Source organism: Nicotiana attenuata, unplaced genomic scaffold (assembly GCF_001879085.1).
Source record: "Nicotiana attenuata strain UT unplaced genomic scaffold, NIATTr2, whole genome shotgun sequence".
In the NCBI taxonomy this organism is placed as follows: Eukaryota; Viridiplantae; Streptophyta; class Magnoliopsida; order Solanales; family Solanaceae; genus Nicotiana; species Nicotiana attenuata.
The window spans coordinates 5,979-19,954 of record NW_017672579.1 but is presented as its reverse complement, the minus strand read 5'-3'; the positions used below and the strand labels follow the sequence as shown (position 1 = coordinate 19,954).

At 37.5% G+C, this 13,976-nt stretch overlaps 2 protein-coding genes across 2 annotated transcripts; one reads left to right on the top strand and one right to left on the bottom strand.

Annotated features, from left to right (window-relative positions):
• Positions 1-2,602: 2,602 nt before the first annotated feature.
• LOC109213729 lies at positions 2,603-8,899 on the top strand. The gene is made up of 7 exons (XM_019377559.1): positions 2,603-4,588; positions 4,701-4,816; positions 5,452-6,492; positions 7,139-7,598; positions 7,680-7,833; positions 8,252-8,345; positions 8,451-8,899. The coding sequence occupies exons 1-7, from the start codon at positions 3,623-3,625 to the stop codon at positions 8,566-8,568; spliced, it is 2,949 nt and encodes a 982-aa protein (XP_019233104.1). The 5' UTR covers positions 2,603-3,622; the 3' UTR covers positions 8,569-8,899.
• An 867-nt stretch (positions 8,900-9,766) lies between these two features.
• Positions 9,767-12,969, bottom strand: LOC109213730 (zinc finger CCCH domain-containing protein 1-like). Its single transcript, XM_019377560.1, has 4 exons — positions 12,767-12,969; positions 12,534-12,624; positions 10,902-11,734; positions 9,767-10,188 (listed from the first exon to the last, which is right to left on the bottom strand). The coding sequence occupies exons 2-4, from the start codon at positions 12,622-12,624 to the stop codon at positions 10,084-10,086; spliced, it is 1,029 nt and encodes a 342-aa protein (XP_019233105.1). The 5' UTR covers positions 12,767-12,969; the 3' UTR covers positions 9,767-10,083.
• Positions 12,970-13,976: the final 1,007 nt, after the last annotated feature.

The following is a 13,976-nucleotide window of genomic DNA, read 5'->3' as shown; positions in this document are numbered from 1 at the left end:
TACTGCATATTACATTGTGGTTTACAAATGATCAAACCCCCTTTATATAGTAGGGGTATCCTACTCTTGATAGAATTCTATACAAGGTAAAAAATCTCATGATCTGCTAATTAATCGGCCTCTGCTTGATAAGTGCGAGATTTCTATCGTGATCTCCAACCGATCGCGGCCTTCTGTTATTAGGCTCGGCAAATTTCCCTCTATCTTGTTCGGTCTCGATATTGTTCGGTCCCGGGGTCACGAGCTCGACGATCTAATTTCGCGCCTCGGTTCGATATAACCCGAGCTTGACTTGGCCCGCCATGTTTCAGCCTCGATTAGTCACACAATAGGTGAACCCGATTTCGACCGTATACAATGTCATACTTTTGTAACTAAAAATATCATGTTGTATTCATTTAAGATCGTAAATTTTTAAATTTTTACTTTCTTTTTAAATTCTGTATCTTATCAATCACCGTCATAAAAGAGGGAATAACATTTATTTACAGGAGTATACATCTATTAATTTGAAGGGACACTCCCAACTCCCAGCGGTGTGCTAATGTCTAATATGTTAGAAACATTGAATTCTGCCATTGTATCTCTAACCATAGTGAACATTATTGCTCACCATCCTCAACATTTGTGACATTTAATCCTCCTTATGTCAGCTTTTATGTTCCTAACTCCTAAAACCATGGCTCAAACAAACATGACATATAGCATGCGCATATATTTGGAGAATGACTTATGCCACCTTGTAAGATTTATAAATCAATTTTCTTGGAGAAAAAGCAGAAAAGAAAATAAACAAATGGAGAAGTGCATAAAATATGTAAGTGAATTCTACGCACCCAAGGCATGACCTAATAGTCAATAAAATGGGTGAATTGTATAAATATGACACTTCAATGCCACTATTACTTTTTGACCTTGGTAAAAAAGTCTTGGGAAAATAGTATTTGCCAGAATTTCTTCACAATCACCAAATATTTTGACATGGTTGATAATAGGTGAATTTGACTATAATCACACCATTAAATAATCACCTTCTTGTGTAGTTTTAATGCTAAAAGTGATAACAAAATGCTCTTATTAGTGCTTTTCATGATTTGTAGGTGATATATGTATAAAGACGGCTAAGGAGCAGTTTTGGAGTCAAAAGTGATGAAAAAGAGGCCAACTGTGAAATTTCCCAAGTGACCCGTGCAAAAAACAGGCCGAAGATTCAGAGAACTGGATCCACGGCGGTTCCACCGCGATCGCGGCAGAACCGCGGTGGGAAGCAGCTGCAGAAGATTGAGATTCCGCGAGGGTGTTTGGCCGCGGTTCTACCGCGACCGCGGCAGAACCGCGGCAGGCGCAGTAAACTTCAGGGACCAAAGTGTCAATTACGGGATTTTTAGACCTAAACCCTATTTAAAACATTAGACTTCGCCCAAGAGAGGCATGTATTGATTTTTTAGGTTTCTTAGCAAGGAAAAACATTGTGAGAAAATACTCAAAACATCTTTCTTCTTTTCTTTTGATTTTATGATGAATTCAAGCTTAGTTTATTTTCCCATAGCCATGAGTTAAATTCCTTGTCTAAAGCTTTGATGGAACCTATTGGGTGATGAACTTCTTGTTTATGTGAATACAAATTGCTAGTTTAATCTTTATTTGTTCAACTTCGTGTTCGTTGTAGTTAATTGACAGGATCCTCAATTAGCTGTGCCTATTTAGTGTGCATAACTTGGAAAAGAGTGCATATTTAGGGTATTGTTGAACAACACCACTCCTAAATTATTAGAGGAATCTATAATTGCGGGTTTAAAGGCGGGATTAGGAATAACGAAGCCTTGGGTGCAATCTAAATTGAATTGTGCTAAATAAAGCAAGCTAGTGTATCTCGGGAGAGTGCAATAGTAGATTACTGTAATTACTCGGGAGAGAGTTGCGGTAAGATTAGCGTTCATGATTGATAGAGATGTGTGGGTAAATTTGTATGAGCATAAACAGAAGGGATTCCATCAATAGGGGAAATCATTGCCTTAGCTTTTTCTCATAATTGTTTACAACCCTTTTTTTTATTTAGTTACAGCTATTTAGTTATTTGCAAGCTAGTTATTAAAGAACACTCAACTGAGAATTTGAATATTTGAGAAGCTGGTTCTGAAGACTTAGTAGGTCTGAAGATAGCGGTTGATAGGTTAACTCTCTGTGGATTCGACCCTGGGCGTAATACTCGGGTTATATTTGCAACGTCCGCAGAGTCTTTTTTTATAAGGCATAATTGGGCGTGATCAATGGTGATCATTAGGATTTGCTAAAAAATATGGCAATGGTTAGAATTTTTTATATGGTAATCATCAGAATTTGCCACAAAAACATGACAATCGCCAGAAAATTTTATATAGTGAACACCAGGATTTTGAAAAAACATGCAATCGCCAAAAAGTTTCATATGGTAATCAGCAGAATTTGTAAAAATATGGCAATCGCCAAAAATTTCATGTGGTGATTACCAGAATTTGCTAGAAAATATGACATTCGTTACTAGTTTTTTTTATAATGGAAAAATTATGTTAGCGTACTTGGAAATTCTTACATTGACTTTAACATTCTGGCAGTGTACTTCAAAATTCTAACAGTGACTTTAAAATTTTGGAAGCGGGGCTATCTTACTAATGGGATACATAATGGGATTCATTCTATTTATCACCCCCTCATGCCCTCCAGGTTCTACTTATAAAGTTTGTTGTTATTATTGTGACGGCAAAATAGTTGAGTTGCAAAAGAATAGTGGAGAAGTGCTCAAGGAAAAGGGAGACGCTCTCATGGGAATGGGAAGATGGCAAATGGTTTGGCTTTACCGCAAAGTAGGAATAAAAGGAAGGCTTAGAAACAGAGGGATATATAATTCAATCGCGACCCCACATTTCCAACGGCTCAAATCCAACGTCTCTCTCTTTTGCAGCTCCCTTACACCAAACTCTGATACTACACATATGCACAGGACAGCAGCTTACTGTTTTATTATTAATGAAACACTTAATAGACAACAACAATAACACCACATCTACCCCATTCCCTCTCTTTTCGTCTTCTCTAAGATTTTTTTTTTCTTCCCCCACGAAGCTCCCATCTTTTGTTTGTTTGCTCTACACTTCACATATTTATTACTCCTATTCTTTCTTAGCCACATTCTCTCTCTTTCCTTTGCCATTCATTTTTCCATGTGGGAAGTTCTAATGTTTGGAAGTATTTTGATAAACTTAACAAGATGATGAAAGACGAGAAATAATCGGCGAGACGTGCGGTTTGTGCTAATTGACCGTTTTTGACGTTTTAATTACCCAAAAAAACAGCTTCTTTGGTCTTGCATTCAATTTATTACTAGGAATTTTTTGCAAAACTGTTATTCTTGAAAATGAATTATCGTTTTTTGTTATTCTTGAATGTTTCTATGGTTAGTTAATTTCTTCTTCTGCTTCATTGAAAGACGAGACTCACATTTCTTCAGTCATTTTCAGTTTTTCAACCAGATGGGTTGTTTCCAATTTTTAATAGGGGAACATTGATATGTTCAAAGTTTTCTTCTTTTTGTCAACAAACAATAATAGCAACATTCTTAATTGAGCAAAAAGGGTCAGAAGAAATGGCATCTTCTCAGGTAGAAATAGCCTCTTCTTCTTCTCCCTTTGGTCATGTCCTCAGAGATCGTAATAGGCGTGATCGTTGCAGCCACAGAGATTCAACCAATGCTGCTTTCCAAAAGAATCTCAAAGATTTGGTCCACACCCACATCCATTCTTGCATTTCTACTAGTCAACCCACCCCCTCCTCTGTTGATAGTCATGGACCTGGTCATGTTGACTATGCTGATTTATGGGTTCACAAACCACAATGGGATAACAATGAGAACATCAATTCCACTAATAATAATAAATGGGAAAAAGCTAGAGAAATGGTGTTTTCTTCTAGGACGACGAAACAGAGAGAGGCGGACGCGGACGCGAATGCTTCGTCGCCTCAAGGCAGTGCCGTGGAAGTTCCTAATAATGGTGGCGTTTCGACCCTTGTACGCCGTTGGAGGGATTTTGAGACGGTTTCAAAGAGCGTGAATTTGGGGAACAATTCACCTCAGAAAGGTTGTGATGAGACATGTGATGAATCTTCGGTAGATGGACGATCTGAGACTCCGGCCATGAGCGTGAATGGCGAATCATCAGGAGATTGGGAACCGTTTGATAAAACCACGGTTGTGAATGAAAGACATTCAGATATTAAAGAAAGTGAAAAGCCAAGAGTTGCTGATATAATTAGGAAATTGGCGAGTAGTAATGGTGAAGAGAATCATGAGAGTGAGCACAATGGTAATAGTGCTGCCCTTGCTTGTGGTGGTGAATCGTTGCCTCGAATCAAAACATCATTTGATCATTCAGAGCAATTACAACAACAACAGAGGAACTTTTTCCCGGTTCTGCACTCGCCCCGTATCATCAGAGGTCGCCAGGCATTGAGCGATTTGCTATTGCAAATGGAGCGTGACAGATACCGGGAACTAGAAAGTTTTAAGGAGCGTAAGGCCGTTTCCAAGTTCCAACAAAGAGGTCGTATTCAGGTTTGTATTTTGCTCTCTAATCCTTCATTCAAGTGTAATTTTACTGATGAATTTGCTTTCAATATCATTTACCATTTGCCGATTAATCTTGTAAATCCAACTTCCTGAATAGGCTTTGCTTAAAGTTAGATTCCTGCGTCGTGGCACTGGCGCCAGAGATGATCGATCAACCAAAGGCACATCGTCCGAATCAAATAGAATGTCTCAATCTGCAATCACGCATATCAGGTAAAGGTCCTTATTTAACTCCTTTTGATCCATGTCTTTGTAGATATCAAATGGCCATTGCAAAGAATTAATCTGCAGTTACCTTATGGAGAATGTTTTTGATCATCATGTTCTCAACTGCTTAAAATATGAAATATTTAGAGCAAAATTGCACCATTGTTCTCAGTTGAACAGTTTTTTTCTTCTTTTTTGACATGCTAAGGCAAAGAAGATTATAGTGTGTTAACACAGTCTAGGGAAAATCCAATCTTGGGAACCTATTGCTGTTGTTGACAGTTTATCCGTCGTTTAGTTGCCATTTGCTCAATTGTGTATGCCTTCTCTATATATATGAGAGTATGGTGTCAGCATAGAATACCTTTTGGGATGTATGAGAAACTAAACAATTGAAGCTGAAAACACGTTAATGAGACTGGTAGACTTTTCCTTCAATCAGCTTTTCTTGTTTTGTTCTTTCCATTTTCACAATGAAAAGTATTTAAGAATCAGGGCAATTTCCTTATGAGTTATGTGGTTTATAGGGAATCAATTATCCATTTGGGTTCTACCTTATTGAAACAAAGTTATGGTCTTTCTATTCAAAATGTACCTTAATATGGAATACATTGAAATTGAAATAAGTTAATTCATTTCAGGAAAAGGTTCAATACAGGAAGTCAGAATGGTGTAGCTGAATCAAGAAGCTTCTCAAGAGAAGCGGCTGATAACACCCAGGAAAGCCGGAATTCCACACTGAATCAGCAAAGAGTACAGAGCTGCCATAGAGAACTGGCTGATAACAACGCTGTAAAAGTTGGAAGTGAATTAGCATCTTATAAGCGGAGAGAAGCGAATCAGCAGGAAATGCAGCCTGGTGTAGCTGACTCAAGAAGCACCTCTATAGCAGTGGAAAATAACAGTCCAAAATCAGAATATGCGTCCACATCTGCACGAGAGAATCATTCACAAGAGCCTAGTGAGCCGATAACTCTCTGCACAAAGGTGGTAGATAACTCACAAGTTGGAAAAGTTTTGCCCTCCAATCAACAGCGAGAAGAGAAACTAAGCCCCCGAAGGGTTACAACAAACGTGAAAGTTACAAGCTCATCAAATCCCCAGAAAGAAATGCCATTTCATACCCGACATTCAGACAGTTCTATTAGTCCGAATCATAATGAGGTAGACCGCAGTCATCAAGCAGTTAGCCCCAAATTACTACATTGTACTTCACAACTACGGAGCTCAGATATTTCCCATGACCAAGCTAGCTGGGGAAATGCAAGCTGTGAAGCTAGCCATGACAAGTCACTGGAATGTTTAGAGACACCAAAACCTCCCAAGTATAGTGAACAAAGTGTCCATAGAGAAGAACATGATGCAAATAACTTGCAGCATGCAGGAACTAGTAATGAGTGGTCCAGTGAGAGCACCAAACGTCAAAGTGACTGGGAAGAGGAAGCGACCAACCAGAATCTAGTGGACAGTGATTGTGGTTGGGTAAGTGATTATTCTCACACACCAAGTGGATGGGATGAACTACAGTCTAACTACGAGCAGCAGTCAGAATCCAACCAAGACTGGGTAAGTGATATTTCACGTCCACGTAAAGAGTGGGAAGGTCTTAGACAAGCAAGATACCAAGAGATGCTTGATCCTTTCCAAGACAATAATCATGATATTCGCCAACTTCTTAACAGGTATTACAATTCATGCATCTTATCTGATACTAATCCTATATATTTATTATAGTCATTTGTTGCACCAGATGGATATATGTTTTACTTTGGCATTTATGTACAATTCGAAGACATTTGCCTGCCCACACTAATGAAGCAGAAAACATTCAAGGGAGAATCAATAGCTAACTATTAGAATATGATTTCCACTAAGAGTATCAGACAGAAATGAACCATTGTTACAACATGAAGGCTGTCACTAGAGATCAGACAGAGATCACAAAAATTAAGGCAATAACAAAAGTGAATCCACCTCAGATCATAATTTTCACTTAGAGTCGGGCAAACAGGACCGAAGAATGGATCATTTCTGTACTTGTCCGTGTTGGTTTGGAGATAATCTCTGAAAATACAACTTAACCTCGTAGAAGAATGTGACACGTGTTTGATCGAGATGAGATGAGATTCAAGAAAACAGACTTTGCAATTTGGAAAAGGAGGTCAAAGTTTAGATTTTAATAGTCCCCTGCTTGCCAATGAAAGTGATACTCGAGTGAATATGGAGTCTGTATATCTCCTTTAGCTGTCCTGTGATATAATACACAGCTTCTGTAGTAGAAGCATAGTCCGCGATCTGCACTTACTTTTTCTCTTCATAAATGTGCAGAAAAAGTGTTTCAATCTTTCTTAATAGCGGTTTGAGAGAGAAAATAGATCGACTAATGGCATCTCGCTCACAACAACTACCTAATGCAATGAGTGGCCAGCTTCAGGAAGAAGTAGGAGCACGTGTACCTAAAGAAAAGGAGAAGGAAGAGGAAGTGGTATCACATAATGAAACACGAGGGGGAGAGGCCGAAGATGATGAGGAAGAAGAAGACTCGGGTTATGAGGATGACTTTGAAGATGACAATAGTCCAATTAGACAACATTACCTCGAACCTGAGGAATTAGTTGATCAGAAGAAAGCTTCACATACTTTACAGTCATGGAGCAATAATCAAGACCGGGGTGTCAGTGATGACTCGTATCACCTTCCATCTAATTCTTTACCACAATCTCAATCATCCAATATTTACTCCCATCACAATCAACAATGCTCCTCCTCCACTATACACACTTCAATTGTAAGTTCTTTTTCCCCTATTTTTACAATGACTTGCCAGATATTCATGAGTTTGAGACTAATAACAACATGGCATTAACAGGAAATGGAACTAATATATGAATTGCGAGGACATATGGAGCAACTCCACCAAGAGATATTTGAAATACGAAGATCGATAAACAGCTGCGTGAACATGCAAATGAAATTACAACATTCCATTAAGCAGGAGGTTGCAGCTGCAATAACTCAGTCAGGTGAGTTGGTTTACTGAAATCTGAATATAAGATGCTTACTATGCTCCATCATCGTTCATAAAACGACTTGATTGTTTTTGTGTTTTCTAACTTCGTAAAACCCTTTATAACCTATAAGAAAAACGTGATAGAAGAAATAGCTAAATTGTGAAGTCGTTTTACTTCTTATATTCTTTACCTTATTGAACTTTTTTTCGGGGAACAAGCTTACCTTGTTGAACTATTTGTTGCATCATACCATAGTTTTCTTCCTCCTCCTCTCAATCTTTGCACACTTTTGAATAACTACCAATTAAGTTCCAAGATCTGGCTTCACGTATAGAGCTTCATATAACTGTGATCTTTTTCTTTTCTATTTTTCCTCCCTGTTTTGGTTATTTACAGAAAGGGAGTAGAGAGTAACATTTTTGTAATGCAGGTCCAATGATTGGGAGTAATTCAGATAAGAAGGGTGCAAACAGAGCAAATTGTCGTATTTGCTATGAGGCGCAAGTTGATTCTCTCCTGTACAGGTACTTGGCATTGATTGCAGCAAGAATTTTCACTTAGGCAATTCAAAATATACACAAGAAACAAGTAATATTAACCTCTTGGGTATCATTATCCATTCTTTTCAGGTGTGGGCATATGTGCACCTGTTTCAGGTGTGCCCATGAATTGCTTTGGGGCACCGGAAAATGTCCAATATGTGAAACCCCCATAATAGATGTTGTCCGTGCATATATACACTCGTGACGCACAGGTTAACCGGATTTTGTTCTAGAAGACTGCTGATTCCTAACTTTTTGTTCAATGAGAGATGAGCCAAAGGATGATTTTTTTCATTTTCTTTTCCTTTTTTCTTTTTAATTGAATCTTGTCAGCCATGGATTTTTTTTTTATGGCTAATTTATTGTCTATAACAGGTTTAGAGATAGTGGATGAATGCTCACTCTCCTCTGGTTTTCACTAACCATCCTTTGTATACAATAGGAGAAAAGAAAAGAAAGTTCTTTCTATGATATTAGTACTGTGTCTTTCAAATTCTTTGTATTAACAATTCAAATGAAAATTGGAGAGTTCCTTACATGTAAATAAGCTACAAGCAGCTTAGCATTTCTTCTCATTAGTTTCTTATAATCAGAATGAAAATGCATAAAAGCAGTACAAGGGTAGCTTAAAACTCTTTCAGAAGCATTAGATTCAGTGTAGATTTGATCAGCTAGAGTTGGTGATGCTGTAGAATAGAGCCAAAGCACTTGGCAATGAAATTTCAAGGATTGAGATCTGGAATAAAGAAGCCCTTCCTTTCCAGGCATATTCACGCACATAGCTGAATAAGGCGTATGTTAAGAGTACTTTGAGACAGTGATTGCTTTCTGTCTAATAATTATTTGCTTGCTAATGCATTTGACACTATCAAGATGACATGCAAGAGTGAACTTGGCACGTAAAACTCACCATTGGATTTGTTGACTTTCTTGTAGCGCGGGTCAATTCACCGTTACACGTGATAGCAATTAGCAAACTGTTGAAAAATCCGGGGGAAAACAGATTCACTAGATAAATATGAAAAATTACTTAAGAGTTGGGTTGGAAAAATAATATTCCCAACCTTGTCCAAAATAAGGAAGTATGCTTCTATTAAAGTCATCTTTATAAGCATATGTTCTGAACATGTAGGTACTTGTCAACAAAAGAGTTCTACACATGAAGGTGGACCACAGCAGTTTGAGAATCAGTAATACAAGAGCTTTAGCAAGAAAACCAATTAAGGTGATGCCTTTCACACCAGAAAACATAAATTTTAAATCCACGATATCCAACTTGTACGTACTTACAATAAAGCGAAAAAAACGAGTTTCCATGGTAGCGTGGAAGAGAGAGAACTGGCCAGCAGTGCTTTTAAAAGCGAAAAGCATAAAAAAGGTGACAATGTCTATGAGGCTTGAAGCGAAAAGCAAGAAGTGAAGTGCACACTTTACTGAAGCGAAGCACAATAAAAAAATACCAAACATATATCAATTTAGTACTACAGTAGTCAAATTGCAATTAATATAACTAAATTTCAGCACCCACTGTACAGTAATGCGTACATTAGTCCAACTCCTCAAAGTTGAGATTCAAAGAACCGACCACTTCCCATTTGGATCATTGTGCACATCGTGTTTGAAGCGCATGACTTCATCTGTGAAGCAATAACCCTTTGCTTCGCATCGCTTTGAGTAACGAAGCAATGACTTTTAACAACATTGATGAGCATAAGATCCATCATTTTCCTTGAGCCGCCATTCTCTTACGTATTTCAAATGCTGTATTGAATATTCCAAGCGTTGGCTGGTTGCATACAAAACACTTCTTGTTCTTTGCATGGTGCTGTTAACCACAAAAACCCAAAAAAGTAAGATTACCTTGCAATTTGTACAAAGGAGAAAAATAGAAGTGAAATAAGTCATAGCTGTGTAATATGATCAATTCACATAAGAGAAAAATATAAGTGAAAGAATCCTGCTTTATCCTAAGGGGGAATCTCATATCTCATCGCCTTGTAGAGCAGGTCTCTACAAGTACTACTTGGGATCGGCCATGAGAAGTACATTTCAAATATTTAACAATTCATATAAGTCATATCTGTGCGCCTGAGGTGACAGTAGCTCAAATTGATTTCAGTAGTCTCTACTGTTTGTCGAAAGCCCAACCAATGCAAGGGGCAGTTTCTACTTAAGGAAAATGGTAAATTCCAATACTTGCTGGAGAAGCAACTCTTGCCTATTTCAGTTGGTACTTTTACATCCTAGTGTCAATCTCTCTTGACCATAGTTGCACCGTATATAAAAAAACAATAAGGAAGAAAACCAAAAAAGGGCACATTGAGGGGCAATATGCACCAAGAAAGTCCACTCTACTGCATGCCTTTCCTTTTAAGGTGGTTGCGGTTGGGAAGGGGGAGGGTGTTAAACTCTATTGCCACCTCAAAAAAGAGGAAAAGGTTAAAAACAAGAGGAATGGAAAAGGTACATGAATGAGTTGGTGTTCACAGATTCTATAATGAGATCAAACAAACAAGAGAAAAAGGTCAATGAAATTACCTTTAATGCACAATGCTCACAGAAGTAGTGCTTGCATTTGGTCACAACGGGATCAACAAAAGGCTCCCTGCAGATAAAGCAAGCAAATGGTAAGGCGTCATCATCATCTTCATCACTCTTCTCAGCATCCTCATCATCCTCGTCAAGCATCCCCATAGCCAATTTTCGTTTCCTCTCTTTCTCAGCTTCATCCCACTCTTTTTCAATCTGCCACCCAGACTTATAATCTCCCCGGTCATGCATAAATTTGCAAGAGTCCCCGTATCCACAATATCCCGTCTCTTTGTAGTCCTTACAAATATCCGGCTGATAGTCGAACCTTGCTGAAACTCTGATGTGGGCAGAAGCCCTGAGAGGACCATGCGCTCCACCAGCTTTCTCACTAGAAATCGTATGTTCTCTTCTCAAACCAGCTTTGTAATCAGTATATTGGTTCATCCCCTTGTACAATTTCTCATCCCCACCAGTCTTGCTTTTTCCTTTCAAAGCCTCCTCTGCCTGCTTCAAAGCTCTCTCCCGAATGGCCCGGGCATCCTTAGAGAACTCGGTCTCAGTTTCTAAAGTGGCTGTTGCTCTACTATCATTTTGAACTTGAATTTCTTTAGAGGACTCAAAATGAAAAATTGGAGCTTTTGAATCCACATTGGATTCTGTAGCCTTGTTACACTTTGAACCTCCAGTAGAAAACCGTAGCTTGTTATCCGCAATGGCTGGTTTTTTCTTGGTATATATGACTGAACTTTCACCGTCTGCATCGTCATTCTCCCCCTCCTCAACTGTAGGACGCTTTCTGATATTTTTGCCCTTGGATGGTTTTTTGAAAAAATTGCATACTGCAAATAGAAGAAAGGCAACAAAAGTATAATAAGAAAGAGAAAATGAACCAGTAAATTGACAAGAGAATGCAGAACAAGCTAGAATAGAGAAGGAACTTAGGATTAACATTGCTAGCACAGGATACATGCATACCCGCAAAACCAGGGATACTTACAAAACCAGTACTTATTGGAACATCAGTTACACAGCCATGTCCAATGACAAGCTCAAGATGATCACTTGTGAGACCAAACATATGGACTTGAAAAGTTTTTTCTTTTCATTGCAACTAGAGATGAGCTTAAGCGGAATGACATGGTCCGTGAGAATTCATATAGCTGAATTCCGACTTGCTTAAGATTGAGACATAGTTGTTGTTTTTGCAACTAGAGAAACAAGTTGGATGAGTTATGTTTCCATAGCATCTTTTTTATAGAGCCTTGTATAATTTAATATCATGTGTTTGACGAGATGTGTAGGGCTAAAGATAATCAGAATAGTAATACTTGTTGAGCTTAGTTGTAATTCCAAATTACTAATCTCGTAGTAATACCCTACAACGTTAAATTGTGATATCAGCGCTCTAGGAGTACACTTCACTGCTTCACATCAATGTTGTAATTTGGTAGATATTGTGTGCTTCGGTCCAAAAATAACTGTTACACAGAAGCTTGATACCATAAAATTTTAACATTGTCCGAGCGGCCAAAAGTCTAATTTTTTTAAAGCAATTAACTATTAGCAGAGAAAAGAATTTATGAGAGAACGCAAATAACCACAAATAAATTGGTTGGTGATTAAGGAAGAGGAGGCTACCGGAACTTGAAGAAGGTGGAGCTGTTGGCGGCTGCTCAGTTTCAGCTTCGGCAGGGTTCGATTCAAACGCTGGAGTATTTGAATTCTCCATCTGACAACACAAATCATTGGAATCATATTAAATATCGAGTGTGTTACTAGCAAAATAGACTGCAAAGCTAAATTAGGGCTAGAAATTTGAACCACAAAAAAAGAGAAATAGGGCGATAAAGTTTACAAAGAGAGTGACTTACAGTTACAGAGATCGCTGACGGGATGGCAGTCGGTGGGGGCAGACTTGCGGCGCAACGCGCAGCAGCACGACGGTGATGGGGAGGTCCGGAGGTGGATTGGCGGTGGTGAACTGGCGGAGGGGCTGCGGCAGCAGGGGCTGGGTTCTTTTGTTTAACGTTCAGATATACAAGACAGTTTGTAAAAAGGAAAAAGATAAAAGAGGGTGTTTGGCTAAACTAGCCGGTTAAACTAGCTTATAAGCAATTTTGGACTTATCTACGCGTTTGATAAAATTAAAAGTATAAGTCAAAAATAAGCTAAAAGTCATATGACCAGCTTATAAATTTTTAGCTTACTAGTCAGAGGATACACGCGTACCATATCAATGAATATAAATTTCTTTAAAATTATATCTATACCATATTAAAAGCACGAAGGTCCTTAACAAAATATCGTTCGCCTTTTTTACCCTTAAAAAATAAAGTTCATATTAGACAAAATAGTAATTCAACTTAATTTCCTAATATTTAGAACTTAGTTCCTTAATCGATGTATGAAGTCCTAATATTTAAGAGTTCAAAATCAATTAAGATTTTACCTAATTTAAATTATTTATAATCATTCTATATTAAGTTCTTAATATGTAAGATTTTTTACATCAACTTAAATTCTATTATTAAACGCTTTAACAAACTCATCTAACACATGCACGTTCAATGATGGAAAGAAATATAGGGGAACATCATGGAAACTATTTGGGCTAATTGATATTTTTTACTTTAAACCTAATTTAGATGTGAATTACCTTATATGAATTATTTGTCTATTTTAGCAACGTGACATTATTAATTTTTTCATGTTACAATTCAATATTTAAAATTTGGGATGCACTATATTAAGAATTTGAATCAATAAAAATTTAATGAGTTACTATAATAATAGAAATAAATAATTAAGTCTTTGAATTAATTATTAGCAAAAAACATAATCCTATTATTTTTCAAATGCACCCATCTAAGTACAATTAATTTTGTAGTTAACATATATCAACAGAAATATACATTCCATGTTAGATATAATGATAACTGCCATTAATATTCTAATGTTGGATACTTCAATTGGTTTTCTAAATTTTNGTTATATAATATAGCATTAAGCGAGTAAAATTGATTAAAAATACAAACTTAAAATAATAAGAATAATAGTGGACCAAAATATATTCTAAATAAA